The 22,873-nt window shown below is 38.3% G+C and overlaps 1 protein-coding gene and 1 long non-coding RNA gene across 15 annotated transcripts in view; both read right to left on the reverse strand.

Moving 5' to 3' along the window:
* Positions 1 to 506: 506 nt before the first annotated feature.
* LOC113972118 lies at positions 507 to 8,023 on the reverse strand. The gene is made up of 3 exons (XR_003535771.1): positions 7,628 to 8,023; positions 4,753 to 4,841; positions 507 to 3,614 (listed from the first exon to the last, which is right to left on the reverse strand). It is a non-coding gene; the product is annotated as an uncharacterized LOC113972118 (long non-coding RNA).
* Positions 8,024 to 9,106: 1,083 nt separating this feature from the next.
* The window catches only part of MAPK10 (mitogen-activated protein kinase 10), a 198,023-nt gene continuing 184,256 nt past the window's right edge, over positions 9,107 to 22,873 (reverse strand). For 13 of the 14 annotated variants that reach the window (XM_027692825.1, XM_027692823.1, XM_027692822.1 and 10 more), the window contains 3 exons: positions 22,121 to 22,184; positions 21,509 to 21,586; positions 9,107 to 16,522 (listed from right to left, as the gene is read on the reverse strand). In XM_027692825.1, the coding sequence (XP_027548626.1) occupies positions 16,380 to 16,522; positions 21,509 to 21,586; positions 22,121 to 22,184 (285 nt within the window). In that variant the 3' untranslated portion in view covers positions 9,107 to 16,379. Of the gene's footprint in view, positions 16,528 to 21,508; positions 21,587 to 22,120; positions 22,185 to 22,873 lie in introns of all 14 variants that reach the window. The other variant, XM_027692824.1, reaches the window with a different exon arrangement.

Consider the following 22,873-nt stretch of genomic DNA (forward strand, 5'->3'; position numbering starts at 1 on the left):
TGGTTGTGCTGTTTGTGCCAATTGATCTATCTTTGACTAAAAAAGGGATGTAACTAATTTTGCAAAAATCTAATGTCAATACAGAATGAGTTTCACATTTCCCTCCTTAAAATTTGATTTAATGTCCTGGTGGTGTTGAAACTTCAGAATGCCGTTGGAAATGTTAGATATTTCATTCATATCTAGTATACTAACCAAAGTGGCAAAATAACAAATGGCCAAGATAAAACATGAAAAGTATTTAATTTTTTTTTAAACTGAGAGTACCTTCTTACTTCCATTCTAATTAAATCTTTCATTACATAAATGTTACGGCTTTGTATAAAAAGTATTTATGCACAGTATTTGGAGGAAAACCAAAGTGAGTTCTGGTTGTAAATGGATTTCATCAGTTTAAAAAACAGTTGTAATCAAAGCACTAAAGTAAGCACAGGCAACATTTTTATACCATTCCTCAATACCAAAGTATTAGAAAGAAACAAAATAGAATTAACCCTGGCAGTAAATTGTTTTCTACTTCAGTATATTATTCAATCTTCAATTATCTTGTCAAGGAAGTGGTTGAAAATATTGTATCATGTCAAATGTATACCACCACAAGCCAGAGTATTACCACAATACTAAAACTAACTATATCTAAATTGCAAGGCAAAATATTTTTTATTTGCTTCACTGTTGTCCAGAGGGCAATTGCCAAACATGACTGTACTGTGTTTGATAATAATAATACTCTTGAAAAGCAGGGCTTGAGAGGTGAAAGTTCATGAAGCAGTCCACACTATGATTCTGTGGTTTTAAAGACTTGCTTTTATTTTCAATCACATACATATAGTAGTTATTCATACAAAAATTTTTAAATCTTGTGTCTTTTTGGTTCTTCCTTCTGAAAAAATATAATTAGTCCAGGATAGAAGACACAGGTAGGTAATTTCCTTAAATTATTATACTTTTTAGAAAAGTCTGGTGGTGGTTGGTGGTTCAGGAAGCAGAGAAGGGGATGGAGCTGCCAGACTCTTACACCACACTGCTGTAGAGAAACTGTGCTTTTAACTCCTTCTCACACCTGAAAAAATGAGTCACTATCAGTAAAAAAGAGAAATGAACCAAAACCACTTGAGTTGCTATTTTAGTTATTTTACAGAAAATAATTACATTTAATCTCAGCAGTTAAGTAGTTTCTTTCTCCACCTCCATCTGTATATAAGGCTTGACCTTGATTCTGACCCTGTTCAGCCAAATCTCCTCTTAGGTAATGAAGGAGGAGTTTTTGCTCGACGAAGGGATACAATCTTGGACCTGTGTGAGTGGTGTTAGTACAGGAGAATGTACACATGAGGTTTGAGGTGCAGAAATGACTGCAGCAAGTACCTGAATTTCCCTTTCTCATTGAGGCTTTAACTCTATGCTGCTCTGGCATCTATGACTGAGATGAGTAGGAGATTAATGCATCACACCAGTGAACTCTGCTCCTACAACATTTTTGTCCTGAAAGGGGAGGATGAGTTTTTAGGGTATCAAGAACACAGAGAGAAAGTGTTAAATTTTAAGGAGTACTTTATAGGATAAAAGTGCACCTCCCATACTTTTATCACCATCACATTAGTTCTTTTAATTGCTATTTTACGTCCTGCTCAGTTGAAGAATAGTAATTTTCTTTCTCAGCCTTAGGAGCTGCCTGCCTTAATCTTTGAAACTGTCTCAATGGGTAGGTCAGAACTATATGAGTTAGTTAGAGAAGGGCTCCCACAGGCAAACCATAGACTACTTCTTAGTCTGTGTGACAATAAACATTCCAGTTCGCATTACTGAACCTCAGGGAAAACATCATGCGCCAACTGAAGCAAAACCTACAACTTGAATTATTTGACATCAAAGGCCACAACCCCCAAAACAGCAATTGTTCTCAGAGCCCCACGCAGAATTAGAGAAGTCCTCCTGGCATGGAGGGGAATGATGGGGAATCCACTGCTTCTCTGCAATGCAAAATTAGCACACCTGTATTCAGAGGGTGGGACAACACATTGGCCATCCTCAGCTCTCCACTTGTCCCTACCCATGATGTGCATTCATATGTGTAGGTGTTTTAGGGGTAATCTCACACATGGTTACAGAAGCCTAACACTCCAAAAGGACATGTGGTATTTAACCAACTTTTGACCTGAGCTGAAGGTGAAGTTCTGGTTTGATATTATGAACAACCATTTGCCTACAGGGAGACTGTTTACAATTATCGGGTGTTGTTTTGTTCTATTGTGCTCATTAAACTTGGTATTTCCAGAAGAGTGATGACTGCAATCAACATGGCTGTCAGATGTTTATTCATCAGTTAAAAATGCTGAATACAGCATCAACAACCAAATTGCTTATAGTTTCAGAGCTGTTTCAACCAGATGCTCAGCAGTTAAGTAGCATTATCAGTTCATTAGTGTTTATTATCAGTTTATTAGCACAACTTTACTGAAATGATTTTCTTTCAGTCTTAACAACCTGCTGTATTTTCTTTCAACATAAAAACTCTTTAAAACATCCAATGCATTCTCACATAAAAACTTGAGTAATTGCAAAAAATCCCCCACTCTGGTAGATTAATTTGTTAATACTACTGAGGCAATTGTACTCTTCAGTAGTTAAAAAGAATGGAAGGAAGAGAATATAAAATTTCCTCTTCGTTGCAGTGACCTGGGGGTAAGTCTACACCCGTATTTCAGTGTTATGTTGTAAGGAAAAAAAAAAAAGCTATTGTGCCAAAATGTTTCCAGGCATATTTTCTTCAACCACCACACCAACTGAAATGAACTGCTGCCTATATGCAATGTCATTTAGTTTCCTAACTTGCCTTTGAACATTTGTGATATGACTTACTCACACATACATAGCACTTAAAGAAACACCTGACAGAAACTCACCATCTGAGACAAGCCTTACTGGATTCTGTTTTACAAAAAATTTGATAAGGAAATATTTTCCATTTAGCTTGTTGAATTAATTGTAATTTTTCATTTAGTTTCTGTGTTGTTGCTGCTCTGACTGTTCTTCCTCCTAATGCTCTTCTGTGAAGAAAAAACCGAAGTGCTCTTGTGTGCATTTACTATATTATGTAGTTGTTCCCTGAGTATTAACTGTGTACCACCTATAACATCAAATCAATGAAAATATGAATTCCTTGCATGCACTTCACTATGAAATGCAAACTCATTAGCTCCTCATAGCAAGATTGCAATGTTGATTCAGTAACATTTTTTTCTTTACTTGTCATACACATCTTACAGGCAATGTAGCAGGAATTTGGATGTGATCATCATTTTAAATGGCTTCTCTGACATAGGGAAATGAGAGATGTGATAATTACTGAATGCTATTATCTTTAAGAGAACTCATTTCCTGAGCTGATGGAGTATCCCCTAATAAATAAACGCACTAGAGCATAAAACAGAAGATTAAAAGCTGTATCACTTGGCAAGATGCATGGTTTTTTAAATGTCATAATGTTTGCTCTGTATGGGAGCATCAGCTTCAGTTGTATAGAGCTAAATGAAAGTTTAGCCTAAAACAGTATTACTCACAGTGGTCATGTATGATTTCTTTCAGTCTGCCACTTCTGATTGTCTCCACTGCTAAAGAATTTGTTATAGAGGTAAGGACTAATTAATATATGACAAGGTTGATCTCTGTAGTTTGGTGGTAATGGTGAGACCCCACCTGGAGTACTGCATCCAGCGTGGGAGTCCTCAGCACAGAAAAGACATGGACCTGTTGGAGTGGATCCAGAGGAGGCCATGAAGATGATCAGAGGGTTGGAGCACCTCCTGCCCTCATAGGCTGAGAGAATTGGGGCTGTTCAGCGTGGAGAAGAGAAGGCTCCAGGGAGACCTTACAGCACCTCCCAGTACCCAAAGGGGCTACAAAAGAGCTGGAGATGAGGTTTTTACAAGGTAGTATAGTGACAAGACAAGGGAGAATGGCTTTAAACTGAAAAAGGGCAGGTTTAGATATTAGGAAGAAATTCTTTACTGTGAGGGTGGTAAGGCCCTGGCACAGGTTGCTCAGAGAGGTTGTGGATGCCTCATCCCTGTGAGTGTTCAAAACCAGGCTGGATGGGGCTCTGAGCAACCCGATCTAGTGGAATATGTCCTGCCCATGGCTGGGGGGTTGGTCACTAGGTGATCTTTAAGGTCCTTTCCAACCCAAACCATTTCCTGAATCTATGATCTTGTTTATAATATTAACAGAAATTGAAGGAAGGCATACTTAAAGTATGGTTCAGAGAATGCCTTTCTGTTAAAGTGGACATAGAAATGAAATAAACCAACACAACAACTAGAGCAGAGATTTGAAAGCAATTTCCTAATATGATAGTGTTGCCCAGTTGTACTGCTTTCTAAAGGCTGAGCTGTCTAAAGGGAAGATAAATACGCTAACATGTATTTGGATGTATCTTTGCATGCTCTGTTGGAAGAATTTGTCACTATAAAATTTCAAGTTGGCCACAGACCAGACAGGTGAAAAGTCATAAAAGGTTATCATCTAAATTCTTTGTAGTCTTTTACATCCAGAACTCCAAGTAGTTTTGAAGAGATTGATGGTGGCCAAAAGTACCCACATCCCCAATTGGCTTAGCACCACGTCATCTACCCCCCCAGTTCTGTTCACTTGACCATATTTCTTGTTATCCCCTGTGCTACAGGGAGCCATTTACAGACATTCATACACAAAAAAATTACTGGAAAACAAAGAAAAATAACAAAAACTTACTGATAATGTAGAATTATGCTTTGTCCATAATTCTGGAGCATCCAAGAAACGCTCCAGACCACATGATGAACTGTCCCGAGTCAGTCTGGCTGGAGAAGAAGTACAACAAGCAGACGATTTACAGGCTGAAGGGTTTGCTGAATGTTGCCCTTGCCGGAGCCTCGGGCACATTTCTGCCTTTAGGTGTCACTCTTCACCTGTACCGTGCATCCTCCTTGCTGAATGGAACTGTGTCTGTGTCACAGAAGCTGAGTGAAGAAAAATTCCAAGGCTGCCGTGTTGCTGCTACAGCTCTGCAACACCACATTCAGAGGAGCAAGATGAGTGCAGCATTAACCTGAGATAAGGGATCTGATCTAACATGGAGCAGAAGCTGGGATAACCAGGATTGTCTTCCTGGTTTAAAAAAAACCTCTTTGCACTGCACACTCTGATTTTTTAATTTTTTTTTTCCTCCCCACTTGCTGGATGATCCCAAAGAATTGGCCACAACATTGTGCAAATTTGATGTACAATCACAGTCCTGCTGGATTTTGTGCTACATAACAGTGGTAGTGAATTCTTGCAGCACATGTGAGTGTTTACCTTTGTGCTAAATGCTTAGAAAATCTATGATAAAACTGAGGGACGGCTTGGTCATGCAGTCAATTTGTTCATGCTAGTAATTATGGCCAAAAAAGGGAAATTAAAACTTCCTTCATATATTTCAGAAATCACGTGACAATGTCAGCAAATGAATTAATTTAGCAATACATGCAGTAATTTTATTGCCATGTCCACTAGCCCTGCCTTGAGCTTGTGATACAATGTCAGAAAGCTGCAATGGGTGAGTACAACTGTGCTGAAATGTGACCAGCATTCTCCCACTGACCCACCTGCAGTCAGCAGCACAGTATTGTGTTGTAGAGTTGTTCCAGATGTTACTTTTCTCCTTTCTGGTGAAAAAAAGATGGGAGGTCTGCACATGGCCAAAAAAAAGTGTTTTCCTTTATGCAAAGAATCATAATCATCCTTCAGCTAACTGACATTTCAGAAAGACATACACTAAAAATTTCGGGGTACTCCTGCTGTGAGAACACAGGTATGCATTCCGGCCTGTTACATGGAATTAGGCTTTTGAAAAAGAATTTGGACAGTGTTCTGGCTCCTTGGAGCTCTGAAATGCAGTAGTATCCAGACATTAGGTTTGACTCCTGGAGTGTTTCTCATAATGTTCATTCATTTTAAAACCAGAGCTTCACCTTCAGTCCACTCAGTGACATGTTGGACGCTACAGTACTTTCAATTTTACTGAAGGGGGCTTTTGCACATACTCTGAATTTTTCTGTGTTCGAACCCTGTTAAGTCTGAATTGAGGCTGATATTAAGCAAGAGTCTCCATTCTCCCTGAGCACCTACATCCGCAAATCTTTCCCCAAAAGACAGACTGCTCCCTCTGGAAAACAGTTGTGGGGAGGGCACATTTAACAGCACCCTGTGATAACATACCTCCAGGACTTTTTACTATTAGGGCACTTTTTTTGGTAATTATTCATATTGAAAAACACCCACACAACAAAAAACCCCAACAAAACAAAACAAACAAAAAAAACCCCCAAAAAACAAGCATTTATTCTAGCTGTGATTTAACATTCTGATGAGACATTTTAAACATATCCTTTTCCTTCTTAGAAGATGCAACTGAACCAAAAAAGTTGAATATCATCTAGATAATGTTGAGGACAAATCTGTCAAAGCATGGGCATAAACGTGTCTTCCAAGACAAAAAATTCCAGAGGTAATGTTTCTGAACATTTGTTGACGGCAAATCAGGACTTAAAGATGTTTTCATAGCATCTGCTATCAATTTCTTTTTCTTAACAACTTAATCTTGTAACATCAGACATGTCTTAACCTAGCTAGGGCTAACAGCAGAAAGGGGTCATTGTACAGCTTTTTACCTCATCCACACTTTATACCATTAATTGTTCCGGAAAAAGGAAGGGGTATTTGATGCAGCAGTTACTTCTTTGTAATTTCTGCCTCATAAGTTTGCAAGTATCGAAGATAATTTCCCTTATTCTCCAATGATAGATATGAAGTAGAGACGGGAATAATTTCACACATTTTAAATTTAGCCTGGAGGAATGTTAAATGCCCCCATTGTTAGTGCCTGGCTTATGATGCAAGAAAGGCTAAAATCTTCCAGACAGCAACAGCCAGCCGTTCCCCCTAATGGGACTTACTTAACAAAAGCCCCAGTCTATCCATTAAATAGACATATTCAGAAAGCGAGCTATTTTATCAAGCACCCTAATTTCTATTTCATATATAAGTACTCCAGGAATGTGGACAGAACATCATATGGAAGCATCAAGAGACAAACAACACTTACTGCTTCCCAGCAGTCAATTTCAAAATAAGACAAATATATTAGGAAATTGGTATTAATTTAACCAGCTAAATTTCCTCCCTGGCTCCTTACACTATACTGACAGTCATGTTTTCTTGGAGGCAGAGCAGTTTTACAGTACAGGCTCCAAACTGTACCATTAACAGAGAAGTTGGGAAAGCATGTTGAAAAGCAACATAATCCCAGTCTCTATCTTCATGTACTTGAATCCCAGCCACAGGGCAGTGAATGAAGCCTGCAGAATTGTTGCTTTCTAAGCACCAGAACAAACACAGAAACAAACCTGAACAGCCTTCAGCAGAAGGTTCAACAGGAGAAGCAAAACTTGAACTCTGTCACCAAACTAGAAAGCGAGTCCCACACACAGATTAGAACAGGCATAGGTACTGTGAGGGGACTGTGGGCTGGACTCCGTGCATCCAAACAGGCCTCACAGACCCATAGGAAATGTTCATCAGCTTGAGCACAAGGTTGTTCACTGACCTTCATCTCATTCATTTGCCTCCAGCAGAGAGGGAGTTTTGCAGAGGCACCCGGATCTCCTTCCGCACAGACGAGTCCATTGATCTGCTACAGCTCATCAGCGTTCCACACGTACGGCCTCTCACCACACAGGAGATGTTCGGGCCAGCACACAAGCTGACTGAAGAAAAATTCCAAGGCTGCTCTGGTGCTACGAAAGGTACTTCCCTTGAACACCAAGGAGCATTACAGGAAACATTCCTGTTCATATACAACTTCAGATTTTCTGGAATTTAGGACTCTGGGTTACGTGGAAGCTAAATCCCAGATACAGCTTCGGATCTGGATTAAATGATGTGTACCACGCATTTAGTGATGTAAATCACTGAAACATGGTCGTAAAAATTTTGACTACTGAAAAAGGCAAATCTCTCAAAAAAAACCTCTTCAACTGTCTCAAAAGGTACCCCATAAAAGTAAAAAGCTGGTTCCTATAAGAAATGGATCCCCTTATTTTACAGTAAGAATCAAAAAGTCAAAATTTTCTAGCCACTGCAAATCAGAGGTTTCTATTATATGTTGTAGCTTGGCCAATCTCTGCGTATACAAGCTGGGAGAAAAAAAGACCTTGAAAATTGTCTTTTTTTTAGCTAGTCAGAGCAAAGCAAAACTTGCTTTTTTTTAGCAAGTCTTTTTTTTGGCAACTCAGCTGTGCGTAGTATGCTTAAAATGACATTTAAGTACCAAAAACTCTAAGAATTTCTTTTTTTACAGTGCTTACAAGTGCTTTAATTCATTCTTTTCTATACGTCCCCCCTTCAAATTGTTTTGACAGAAGGCTGATTGTGATTTTAATTTTCATCCCTACGCATGATAAATCCAAATATAAAAATGTCCTCTGTGTATTATGCTTTGACTTGCTGGGAAATATTATGGACTTAGATAGCTTGTGCAAGAATTAAAAAAAACAGCAATGTTTCCCAAAAAGATAGCATCTCTCTCCTATTTGTTCTTTTTTTCACCTAGAGTGAAGTGTGTTCAACTTTGTGAAAAATGAGTCTCCAAATAGTAACTCTGCAGTTGGCACGGTGGTTTGGGGGTTATGATTTTTTGTTTGGTTTTTTTTAATGGGTTTGTTGTTTTTGGCTTGATTTTGTTTAACATTTTTTAATGGAGAGAGAGATGGTAGAAGGACTAGCTTTTACTTGGCAGATTTCCTTCATTCTGTCCAGTCATGAGGCCATTCTCCCCCCACCCCCAATATTTTCTACTCAGTCAACCAGAGGAATAGACTCTAAAGGTACTTAAAGACAAAAAGTCTGAATCTTGTGTGTCTTAAGATACCTTTATATTTATGTAGTGCTGTAAATGCTTCTTAAATGAAGCCCATCAGAAGGAACTGAATTACTGAATTTAGTAATCCTGGCAACGTCCACATATTTACAGCTTTATCTGTGACCCCTAGAGAGGGCTGAAGGAAAAGAAACAAGAAGCCAGGAGAGCTGTAGGAGCATACTTTGTATCTTCTTCATTGATACCCTTTCATGCCATTCAAATAGGACTCCGGAATACACTACTTTAATTAGCAAAGCTTGTTTCAAAGTAAACAACACAAACACTCCTTATAGGACAGTCACAGTCTCCCCTGCTAGACATACAGGCTTTTTGGCAAGATCACATTCAAACAGCATGAAATTCACCCCTGTGCACGGCCCCCAGCAGGCCCTCGCACCATTTTAACTTCCATTTAGCTGCTCTGGATAGGAGCAAGTGGTTTGTGGGATAAGGACGGAGGTTCACTACAATTTTCCTCCAAAAAAAAAGATGGTCCAAATCCACATCCGTAAAGATCAGCAGTTTTACCACTATAAGGTCATAAAGGTGTAATATAGGCGTCATGCATAGAGTACATACCATGTTTCAATTGAGTCCTGTCCCTGCATGACTTTGAGCCCCAGTGAAAGTACAGATCCACAACGTGCCCGCAATTAAGCCCTAGTCATTATATTTGCTGCGTTGTGCTGTTTACTGGGAATACTGCAAAGTCATTCAACTGACAGGAGTCAAGACAGCAGTGAGAGGAGTATCCTCATGAGGAAGCTCTGACAGGATTCCTTTTGACACATGGGAGAACATGAGAGTCCCATCTTAGTTCAGTAATTGCTAAACAAACAGAAATTGGAAATCATTAATGTGACATTGACCCATAAAACACTGATCACTGAGGCCCTGTTGTCCCCTGTGGAACAGGGAACAACAGATGGTCAAAGTAAACAGGGTAAGAACAAAACAATATGGAAATAATGTTGGTTCCTTAACAAATCTCTTACTGTAGTCCATTTATGCTGACTGACATCGGTTGTTCTTTTCAGCTATAACTGTGCAACAAAATCGGACATGCCTCATCTTCCAGTCTTGATACTGAGCTGTTGTTGATTTTCTTTTGTTGGTCGAGTTTTTTTGTTTTTCTTTTTTTTTTTCTTTTTTTCTTTTCTTTTTTTTTTTTTTTTTACAACTACGTTTATCAACACTGATACATTACAGATCTTGTTAGTTATACTTTGAAGTCTGATCATGCAGAACTACAGGCAGGTGCAACTTAGATCTTATTACAGGATGGACATGGCAAGGTGAACAGTTGTTTTTGCTAGTTAAGATCTGGAGCTTTGTTACTGTTGTGGCTTAATGTATACTGGCCATAAGTCCCACTTACCCAATTTACTAAATATACATGATTCTATATGTACACTGAAACTTCCAGCACTCTCCTTTATCAGCATGTGACTGACTTAGGAGAAGGTCAGAGGTCAACCATATTTAGGCATACAGCGGCCTTATTGTAAAAGATTTTAACAGAAATAGCATGTTGGATTATTACATATTAGTTACAGAGGAAGGGAAAAAATAAATCAATACAACTATTTACATTATAAATATCTTGCTTTCCAGAAGACAAGAATGGCCCTGTTCAGTGAAAATTAGCAAAAGAGACCTGTCTGAAATGATAAGCATGGTAGGGATACATTTATTTCCCAAATTGACTGTGTCTTACTTCAATGTGTGCTTTTCAGCTTTTCACTCTCAAGTAAAAAGGCACCATTAGCCTCAGTTGAAGTTTTTCAACATTCTTTTGTCGAATCAAACCCTCTTTAAAACTCAAACTTGCCATGGGTCAATGAGCCTGAACATGCATTAAGTTAAACATTTCACCTCTTGCAATCAATAGTTAATTAAAAAAAACCCAAACCAACAACAGAAAAGGAAAAAAAAAATCAGGCCACATTGGCAAGTTCCTAATACATCGAGAGGATTGCACTAAATTCCACTGGACAGGTCTGTTTTCCAGCTCATCAGTGAAGATGACACATTCACCATTCCCCTGCCTCCCCCAAGCATCTTACTAATTAAGACATTACATATTTGTATAATATTCAAACCTACTGCACAACGATTTTCTTTGTGTGTGTGTGAAAAAGATCACCTTGAGCTTGCAATCAGTTAATTGTGTCCTTTGCAAAGTGGTGGAAGTTCAAATAAGCACAGCCATCAGATTCTTGAAGATGTGTGGTTATATTACAACTACTCTCTTTATTCACACTGAGTATGAGTAGAACAGAGGTTCTGAAAATCACATCCCTATGTACACCCTCTCTTTCCTACAGACACATACAGAAGCAAAGAAAAATAATAGCCTAAACAGAAAAGGAACCATTGACTCAGACTTTTTTTTTGCCAGACTATTAAAAAACCCCCTCTAATTCTTCCCTGCAGGTGTTCTTCTGTATTGCTCTCCCTGGAAGCACAGAGTTTGTTGCAAAATGTCTTTTTTGTTTGGTTGGGTTTGCATGTTTGAATTCACACAAAATTTTAAAATCTCAATAAGCATGAAGAAAAAAATATAAATATATCTGAAATGAAAGAAATTTTTGATCCTTTGAAATACTATAAAGTTTGTAATATAAATAAGCTAACACTCGTTATTAGAAGTTATTTTGAATTAAAATGTTCCAATTACATTTCACAATAATTTCAGGATACTCAAAACACCTTTTTTTCTTTAATAAAAAATTTGGGAGATTTGCTGAAAGTGACTTTATCAGGCAGTTCTAAAATTTGCTATTAGCACATTTTTCATGAGAAAATATGGAAAAGAATTTGAAAAGAAACCACTGGTGCTCACTGTCAAATATATAATACAATCTGAATCAGCTAAGTAGTACTGCTTTAGAAAACTCCCTAAAGGCACTGCAACAGGTCTAATTTCCTCACTATAATTAGCCCAAAATTTGAAGATAAAGCAACATATGTGAAGATAAAAACCAAATTGGTTATAAGTTTGGAAGAGCGACATAGTGACATGATCATCTATCTCGTGTCACCGTTGGCAGCCACTGCTGTGCAGGAACTGGGGATTTCCAGAGGAAAACCATCAGTGCATTAGGGCTTGGAAAACCTGTTCAGGCTTTCTGCAGCTTTTGTTTGTTTGTTTGTTTTAAACACATTACCACACTTGCACTCCAATTTAAGCTCCGTTTCATGTAATGCAAGCTTGCTAAGATTCCTAAATCTATCCATGCTGTGGAATTCTAGATAATAGGGAGGGGATCATCAACCACAATGCAATTCCCATAAATCAGTGTGCGACCAGCTCAAATATCTGAACTTTCTAAAGATATACTACAATTTAATGGAATATAGTCAAAACTCACAACATACTATTTCAGTTACCAAGTCGGTATCTGAAGACTGTTTTCAAAAATTACCAAAAATTTTGGATTGAAAACATATATAAGCTTGCATCAACTTGTAACAAATCAATATCTCATCCTCATTTAAACTCAGCAATGCAAAAGAAAATGGACAAAGGGTCTTTTAAGAGCCATTCTGACTTTTTCCTTTTTTTTTTGTTTCTCATTCTATCCAGAAGTACTCCACCTGAAAATAATGCAGGAATGTTTTGCAGCAACTTTCCTCTATACCTTCTCAATGCTATTTCTTGCAGCTAGTGCTCTGAGCAGCCATTGATAGTTAAAATGCTTCTGCCATTCTCCTCACCCAGCTCATAGCTACATACATGGCCTAAGTAAGCCACTTGGGACAAAATTTCAGGCACTTAAGATATCAATAGGCTCTTAGGCATATTTTCAAAAATACCAAGGTGTCCAGCTGCCCTTCAGGACGGTGCCACTTCTGGCATAGGCTTTCTGATTGCCTCTTTAGTGCCTAAATACCCTGGAACATCTGTCATAGATCTCTTGCTTCCCAATTTCCTTCATCTCTAGAGTGGTGGCAATCATGCTTACAACTGCAAACCTCAGAGAATTAAGTGAAAAGTGTTGCTCAAGTACCACATTTAGTAACATTTTAAACAGAAGCAGATTTTAAAGATCAATGGCAAAAATAAGAAAAGTATTTATTATTTTCAAGCTGAACAAAATGTTGGAGTAAAGGGGAACACACTTGAAGAGAAGGATATCAAAACTTCTTGAATCAGAAAATAAAATTTGTTTCCCTTAAGACAGCCTCAGAACATCATCACTATAATCTTTAATTCAAGAGTACATGCATTGTTATACTGTATCAGCTTGACAGCACCAAATCCCTGGCACAAAGCAAAACAAAGGATGCTATTCCTGCTTGATGGTCACTACTTCAGTTTGGACATACAAGGACCTGAATTGTAAAGAACTAATGCTTTTCTTCATTGATGGCTTTTTTTCTAGTGTCCAATGTGGACAGCTCCAAGTCTCCTCCCCTAGACAGAGCTTCCCAAAAAGGAGACTAATTTGAGGACAAAAAGAGATGCAGTAATTCTTTTAGGCCCCATTTCAGCAAGGCACTTAAGCACATGCTGATGTCAGTCACTGCTGAGCAAAGGACAAAAGCACGTGCTAGTTAAAATTATGTACGCATCCCTATAGTTTCCATCAGGTGTTTGAACAATCACTGGTGCTCAGCAGAATCAGGGCTGCTGGGAATAAAGCTATGTAACTCCTGTGATGTGGGTTCATTCAGTGCCGACCAAAGGACATCTTCTGTGGTTCTCCACCCAGCCCTCATGAACACAAACAAGACTGAATTATACCATGGGACCAAGAGTATGTTTTTTGGCTTCAATAGGTGAAACATGGGAGTATCCATCTACTGCAAATGTTTTCTCTGCTATTGCCTATGTCACATCTCCATAATACCGCTGGCAATGAACTGTGGTTACTCCAATTTCACGGTTTACATTGGTGGTGTGTTTGCAGTTCCTTACATACAGCTTTGCCTCTCTGAGATACTTGGTTGAGTTTTGTTTAAACAACACACCCAAATGGTGCACACTAAGGAATGTAAAGCAGATATTAGTTACCTGAATATTATTAATATATATCTATGATTAATTAAATCTGGAGGTGATACATTTCATTATTGCTAAGAAGTCACCCTTGGTGTTATTGCCTACATACCTACAGAGCTTTGCTGTTAACTTTTCAATATTTTTATGATCATTGGCTTTGAAGTGAGAGTTACAGCACTCAATAATGACTTGATGTTTCATGGCTTAAGAGAGAATATTGCTAAATATATTTAGCAGTAGTAAATTATTGCTTTAAAAATTACTGCTCTGAGTTTTTAGAACATGATCAACCTAATTTTATTCTCAAAAAAATTTTGATAAAAATCTACCAAAAATACAACCAGGGGGAAAAAACCACTTCCTATAGCAATTCTGATACAGCTCAGACTTACCAATTCTGAAATTATTTGATATCCACTTTATTTTTACCTCCCCTTCTCCCCATCCTGGGGAGAAATCTTTTCTTCCTTTCTTCCCTTTGAACAAAATCTGACTTGATACTCAATTTTTTCTCCTACCACAGAATGGCAGGCTGGGACGCCAGCCAATAGAACAGTCCTATTTTGGTAGAATTTTGAATACACAAGAATTAGTAAATTTAAAATATCCACTAACATAGTCTAAACATTTCCTCTCTCTGACATTTGGAAAAGTATTAGAGTACAATTTAGCTCATTTCAGTTTACATGGCACACTTTGGTAACAGGACAGATGACTCAGATTTTAGTTTAATTTCCAACTCGGGTAACAATGACCTTGCAGTGGAGAATGCTAATTGTTGTTTTGGCTGGAAAAATATTCAATTGTTATGAAATTCTGTGTGGACTGTTGTCATTCTCTGGTAAAAACACTTGCTGTTACTTACCATTGGAAACCCTGTGGATTATTACCTGGTAAATTCAATTTGATATTCGGTCACTATTGGGTTCTTTGGAACTTGTCAAAACTGCCTAAGACCCCTGATTGCATCCCTTTCACCCCAGAGCACCAGCTGAATGATAACCTTTGCTATTACTTAGAAAATAAGAATACTAGACCCATGCACTCCGTGGTTCTTTTCCATGTAACACAGCTGCTAAAACTTCCTGGGGAGTCTGATGATTTGTCATGAGCAAATGAACAGCCAAAAGCACCTGGAGAAGGCCTGTTCTCTTAGTAGCAGAGGTCCCTGATAGGGAATGATTTAAAGGGAAAACAACCTCTAAGTCGCAAACATACACTGAGGGGGAGTGGGCCACAAATATCCTTTCTCTATCTAACCTAGTAAAGACCTAGACATAAAATAAAAACAAGTTGTTGCAGGTCCTTTTCATAATCATATATCACAATCTGCTCATTCCCCAACCCTCTAACTTACAAACATACCTGTAATTCATAATAGCGAGCCTATCTATGACCTAAGATGATAACTCACTTAACAGTGACAGGAAAAGTTGCTTACTGAGATAAATCTTTCTGGGCTTAGACATGCATAAAAAACCTTCATTCTTGTTCCCTGTAGCTTGCAAAGATACATGTGCTTCCTTCTAACCTGGTCTCAGCTTGGCATATCTGCTCTAAAAATCAGAACAACAAGTCTTAACATTCACAAACTAACATTTTTCTATGAAGCTCTGTGGCTTCTTCCTTCAGTAAAACTGCTTATTATTTCAAAATATATATACAACTCTCAGCAGAAATTTTGGTGCTACATCTTCAAGTGTCTGAGGGAGACACAGTTCTATGTGGTTATTTACACTTCCACAAGTCCTCATACATGATATGCAACCTCATCAATGAACAAACAAATAGAATATACACTGGTAATATCACATATGTGTAGTTATGCAGTTCACCTGAAATGGGCCATTTATGTTTGCAGAGTGCACACTAAATACGTATGCAGATGTGTGTGTTCCTACAGGCACACAGTTGCATACACTGCCAGAATTCTCTTGGCATGTGTGTGTATGTGCTATTCCTACATGGAGAAAAATGCATGTATATCTGTCTGCCTCACTGGGCAGATGGCAGAACAGAGAGTGAAGGCTGATACACACTCGTATGTTTGAGAGTGGCTACTGCACACCTTGTCATGCCAGTGTGAAAAGGACAGTTGCAGGTTGCTGGTTTTGCAGCCATTCATTTTACATCTTGTGGGGAGGGGGTTAAAAAAAGGATTTTTCAGTTCCTTTTTTTTTTTTACCCCCCTGGTAAGCATCACTGGAAGAAGACCAAAGCAGAGCAACTATAAGTTAAATATACACTTGAGCTTAGCTGCATTACATAACTCTGTAGGAGAAGCAGGCTGAAAAGATTTTGTTTGTTTGTTTCGTTTAAATCTTTGTGTTTATTATTTCTCATTCTTTTCATCTCTTAGCTCCCATCAATTTTTCCTCCTAAATTACATCATCCTCTGAAGAACGCTGGGTTTCGCAGGCAGGCGGCTAGTCACCTGCAACAACCGAGGGGTCCCGCAGAAGCTTCCAGGCTGCTGTCCGTGTCAGACGCCAGGGTTTGATCCGTGGACATGGATGAGATGTCATTGACAGATGAGGATGGAGGGAGACTTTCACTGCTGTTCACTGCTGCACCTGTGCTACGAAAACGAACACCAACGTGATTAAACCTGAAACCCCCGAATGTGTTATATTTTAAAAAAGCAAAGGATACTTACCCTGTGGCAACAGGCATGTAAGTACACGGACCATTTTTTAACAGTGGCAAACATGAGCAGAAAATGGGCCATACAAAATTTAGGCATTGGATAATATTAAATATTTTACCAGGAAATCTCTCCCTCAACAGTCTGTTTTGAAAAGTTACAGCTCGTAACACTAATATTCAAAGCTCCAGATGGGAACTGCTTTCTACTCTTGTAGTAGTACAAAGATATTATGGCATCAGAACTACCCTTACATTAGTTTACTCTCCTGATACATTAGGAAAATAAAATAGTTAATTTAGTAGGTGCTGAAAAAAGACAGAGCAATCTTAATGATGTCTGGCTGGTGACTGCAGACAGTAATCATCTATATTTTCTGCCAGAAGACTTGTTTTTTCAAGAGTTAATTACATGTACCTCATTCAGGTACTCATTACATATATCTCAGCATCCAGTACAATATTATTACTTCATGTTTACATGTTATTTAATCATGACATTTTATGAAAATACTAATCAATCAAGACAACTGCATTTATGTGTAGTCAAAATATGTCTGAATTTATCTATATTAATGACTGAACACCATATTACCTTTCTAAATGTTTACTGTGCTGGACAGAAGACTACCATTAAGTCATGGATACTGTCCCAGGAATCAAATGGAAAGAATTCTGGTAGGTTCAATAGACGTTTGATCAAACTATTGCTGTGCAACTTTCTTTGATGAATGTACAATCCACTTAGCTAGGCAAAATAACTGAAGAAATTACTGCAGAAATTGTACAGGTGAAGATTTTGTTACACTCTGTCTGATTCAGCACCACTGAATTCAATAAACCCTGCTATGTTTTTTTCAGCAAGCATCAATTCAGCCCGTAAGTTTCTGGAAATTGCATTTTTATGGTTATTACTAGCTTTCAGCACAATTCCACGTGGCAAAACAGACACACAGACATGATAGTTGCTGTTGCAGGCCCAAAGCTCCCAGACTCAAAAAATATCCATAAAACCAAATGAAACCACACTAAACGTAAATGACAGAATTAAAGAATTCAGCAGCACAAAGTAGCACTTACGCACTAACACTCAGAAACCCAACCAAAAGCTGCCCTAGACAGTAAGGAATGCTTCATTTCCTATGCTCAGCACCCGCCTGGTGCTACAACAGCTTGTTCCTGAAGGGATGGCTGCCAGGTGAGACAGCACAGAAATGACAGAGGTGCATTCAAAAGAGGAAAAAGAGCCCCATTTATGAATTTGCTGTTTGAGAGGAAGCTTCTCACTGGCTGGCTTCTCACAGAAAAGAGCTGAAGGTTAAGCAGGTGAGAAACAGCTCCTGAGATCTGTTCCTGGCTCTGCCCTTGACTTGACAGCTACTGTTTTAAGCCACACATCAGCTTCCCTGCTGCAAAACAGGAATTCCTTCCTCAGAGGGCTCCTGTGAAGCGCTATTTAACAAGCACCAATGGAAGTGCCTCTGAGACTTCAGCTGTAAAGTGGTACAGACTTTAGGGTGAAATAACTGAAAAGACAACTGCAGATTTTGCTGTTTCCAAAAAAATAACATCCTATGCCTGTCTTGGGGACTTGCTCAGCTTCTCATAAATCGTGTAAATAGCAACTATTGATATCGAATGTTGCAATGCTTGGCAAGTCCATCGGCCGCTTAATTTAGATTCTGCACATGACAGAAGAGGGCTAGTAAAGGTGTCTGGTAGTTCCTGGGTGATAGCAACAAAACTGACCAAATCAGACAGCAACTGAAAGCCAGGAAAGGTAGAATACAATATCAATTTTCATCTAGAAAGGGAATGCTAAGAATAAGCTGTGCTAAGATCAGTGCTATTTACTATATTCCATATCCAGAAATGAGAAGACAGTTGAAAATGTTAGGTATGAAACTAAAGCTGGGTAGTGAAGGCTAGAGGAGAGTGTGAGAGGAGGTTAGTTAGTATGGACAGAATTTAAGTTTAGTTCTAAGTAATCTACACCCTTGTATTAATTTTTTTAATTTAATGAAAATACCTGCTGTTTGATAATACCAGCCAGAAACACTTTTTAAAAATGCATTAACCAAGCAGAAAACAGTGTTTGTAAATTCCTCCCCTATTTTTTTGCATAAAACAGCTTATATCCTTTGCTTCTCTGCTTCAGAAATGACAGAGCAGAAGAGCCCCAAGACTGCTAGTGAAAAGTTCTACTGCACATCTTGGTAGAGCTGAAAATAAATAATACATCTTCTGTGGAACCCAGAAGGAGACCTCAACAGAAGATTCTCATAAGCATGTGTGATAGCCAAATAGTGTGTGTATTTTGGAGAGGTTATAGGGGCATAAAAGGTGTATGTCTTCATGTTATAAGGGTGTGAATTAGTCAACAATCCTGGAGGTTGATTCGTGGCTATTTTTCACATGTATTGTTGCAATTAAGGTCCACTGAGAAAACCTTTTACTCTATCCACTTCTATTCTCCCATCCTAGTAATGATGGCATAGACCCTTTGAGTAGTCGGCATGTCAGTAAAGTGTACAGCATCCAAACTTATAAATAAAATGAAACCATTCAGTAATTCTGTGACAAAGAAAGAACAGAAATGCAGAAATCACCATCTAAGATTGAATTCCTTGTTTATGTGTGCATGTGGACATGCACATGTTGCTCACATATCTATGTAACACATACATACCCACCTACACACAAATTTTTCCCCTCAATTCAGCACTACTAATGCCTTAAATAGGTTTGGACATGGTGAGCTCTGAAAGATAGAAGTCTAGACAAAGTGTAGAAAAAAGCAGTAATTTTGAAAGACTGAAAGATGCAGGTAGTGAAGTTCAAAGGAAAGAAAACTGATTAGGGATGTGATGATGACAGAATTTACATGAGCTAAAAGCTGACAGAAAGAATGATGGATGAATCTGTTCTCCAAGTTCTCTGGAGACAGGACAAGAACTACAGCAAAAAAAGACTTTGGAAAGGCAACGCAAAAAGCTTTTTTTAAAATAAACACTGAGAGATCTTTTGGACAGGCAGAAATAGTATCTGGGAACAATTTTAGACCGTGTTGATTTGTTTCCTGGACATGAGCATGAGGGGTACTTGAGTTTCCCCCTCCAAGCCCCACATTTCAAGTTTGTATGTTATACTAACCAGTTCTTTGCAGAACAAGGGATTGACACCCTGATACACAGGCACTTCAAGTAGCTGCATCAATGGGCAATTATTATTCCTGGTGCTGTCAGCTTCAGCTGTTTCCCCCAAAAGTCTGATCAAGTAATCATGGAAACTAATCTCCAGCTTGCTTGCTATGATTATTGATAGTGCCAAATCTTAGCTTCCTGAATTCTTGCCAAGAACACTAATCAATGAGTAACGTGTGTGTAGAGTCTCTCATTTTCCTTATGCTCGGAACTGGTGTTCTGCCTCATTCTTTCAGTATTTCATTCAGCTGAATATTTGAGTCAGGCACACGAAGTGAAGAAAAACATGAAATCTACTGTTTCACAAAACAGCCTCATCTGAGTTTTTAAATAGGGGCTAAACTTGTTGGTGCCTAACAATCCAAAAACAGTCAAAGGGAAACAGTAGAAGAAATACAGGTAAGAAATGACAACTTTGTATGTTTGAAAATGTTTTACATAAACAATAAAAATCTTCCACATAGAAAAAACAGAATATGGAATACATAAAGAAATCCCTGGATAGTTAATTCCTGAAACAAGCAATTACAATGTTTCTTGATCATAAATCAGCCTGCAACCACAGTACTGCAGGGGAGAAAGATTTAAGAATGAGATACTGCTTAGGCTCCAGATTACTATTCAGTGATGGTACCATAGTTCAGTAAATTAAATCTGCAAGTCCTGTACTTTGTTTGCTACTTGGCAAGAACACAATGGATTGTTTCCAATATATTACTTCATCGATGTCAAAATCCAGGTGCAGTGCTAGTGCTCCAATATCACCATCCAGCACTCTATAAACTCCCTCCATTGTTGCCATGTTTCCCTTTGTCCTGTCAATTACTAATGATACCTTCTTGTTCTAACATTAAGTAAGTTCAGCAGCAAGTGAAAAATGAGAATGGAAAAAGCCTTATGTCTGAAGGTATGCAGAACTAACTGAATTAAATTATTTTAATTTGAGGACAAGCTCTGAAGAGCTGGTTTTACACGCAAATGCTACTAGAACACTGTGCTCAAAATCTGGTCACTTCAAGTCTGCCAGTGGAAGCATGTCTTCACAAATATGTATTTCTGCATACTGGCAGTCACAGTTTGCATTTCTGTGAAAAGAACTGCTGATGTGAATTTTCCTCAGAAAAAACTTAGTTCTGATTTTTTTTTGTGACAAGATTTTAAGAATCAGTCATTGAGACAACTTTCCCTTCTCATTGAAGTGTCAACAAAGCTTGTCAGTAAGCTATCCTAATTTTATCAGACTTCTGAAAGGATAAACTACCAGACTAGGTACCAGACACTTAACATGGGGATCAGGGGGTGGGGATCAGGCGTGCAGTCTTGCATGTCCAGCAGATGGATATGTGATAACATCATCATTTTTTATCATATCAACCACCAAATTATTAGTTCAGTTATGCATCCATAAGCAGTATAAAAATATTAGTGTGAGATAAACTTCCCCACCTACAGGACTATCATCTGTAATCACAGATCTTTCCACAGAAAATACCAGAACAACTATGTCTCAAACAGCAAGAAGGCCAGTTTTTAAGTATTAACATGATGCTGGAGCACAATTAATAAAGGTCAACTCATTAGAAACACTGAATTTCATAAAAGCTTTTTAACTGGTCTACGTAATGGCAAGTGTAGCACAAGTGCTCCAGCTATCTCCATGCTCTTTTTGTCAGTACAGAAATCACATCAAAGTTATTCAATGGGGCCGAGTACCTGAAGGAGAAGGCTGTCCTTTTACTACGCCATTTTTAGTTTTTTCTTCAGAATTCATTACTTCTTTGTAGATGAGTTCTGGAAAAGAGAATTGTAAGAGTTACAAACAGGAAAAAAACAACCATCACACAGTGTTGTAGCCCTCCCAACAACACCCTTCACAAATCTGACTGCTCTACTTGCCTAAGACCTCCCTCTTCCATTCCTCTCCTCTCCTCATCTCTTTTTGGAGCTGAATTGAGATAAATGGAATTAAACTAGAGTACACAAATTGTTTAATGCTGCTCTATCTAGAAATGAAGCAGCACAATAACACGTTTTTTACTGGGGCTAAAATTCTGATGCATCATCCTGCCAAACAGTAGTCTGTTCTCCAGATGATATCCTCAGATTTCAGTGAAGCACTGGAATCCACACTTCCTGTGTTAACATTAACCTGTGTAGATAATGATAGTCCTCAGGACATTCTTTATATTTTTGCTATCAAAGCACCAGTTTGTAGGGCTAGTGTCAATTCTTTATGTCTGAGGAATTTTACCACAGATACACTGGGTGCTGGGATGTGGCATTTTGCCACTGAAATACCCCTTCCCATGCCTTTACTGCAATTACCTTTCCATTCCTCGATTGTATGTTCCCTTTCATCCAGTTGTTTATCATATATCTGTGGAGGAGGCTGCAGAAAAGAAACAAAGATGTTTAATCAATTGTCTGTTATATTGGAAATTAGGAGTAATTACTTAATTAAAGATAATTTCTCTTCTCCCTCTTCGTAATCCATCCTGTACATGCAAAAACACACGAAACACATTTGAATAGTAAAAGAATTAACACTTCCAGAATCCAACTCTTTTTGTAGAAGAAATCAATGTACTTCTCTGTTTTCCTCTTTTAAATAAGAGGCACAGTAAGAGTTGAAATAAAACTGCCACTGTGCTTGTACTGAGCCCAAAAACTGTGTGTACCAGCAGAAAAGTACTATCAGAACACCAAACAAATACCAATCTTAATTAATTAGTAGTACCATTACTGTATTAATTTTTAAGTTGCTCTTTAGATGCACTGCTATACGAACTTCTCAGAAAAATTCTAATTTTGAATTAAATCTCCCTGCCACAGTTTCTGATCCATGTTCCAAATTCCCAAACTTTCCAGTATATGGGGGTTTTTTTTGTTTTGGTTTGGTTTGGTTTCTGGGTTTTGCTTTCTTTTCCTTTTTGTTTGTTTGTTTGGGTGTGGGGGGTTTTTTTGTTTTGTTTTGGGTTTTTTTGGTGTGTGTGTGGGGGGGGTTGGCTGTTTTTGTTTGGTTTTTTTTAAGTTGATGGAAATGTCACAGAACTGGCAGATCCTGGAACTTACTGTCAT

The sequence above is a fragment of the Neopelma chrysocephalum genome, unplaced genomic scaffold, assembly GCF_003984885.1.
Source record: "Neopelma chrysocephalum unplaced genomic scaffold, ASM398488v2 Primary Assembly neopelma1_88, whole genome shotgun sequence".
Taxonomy (NCBI): domain Eukaryota; kingdom Metazoa; phylum Chordata; class Aves; order Passeriformes; family Pipridae; genus Neopelma; species Neopelma chrysocephalum.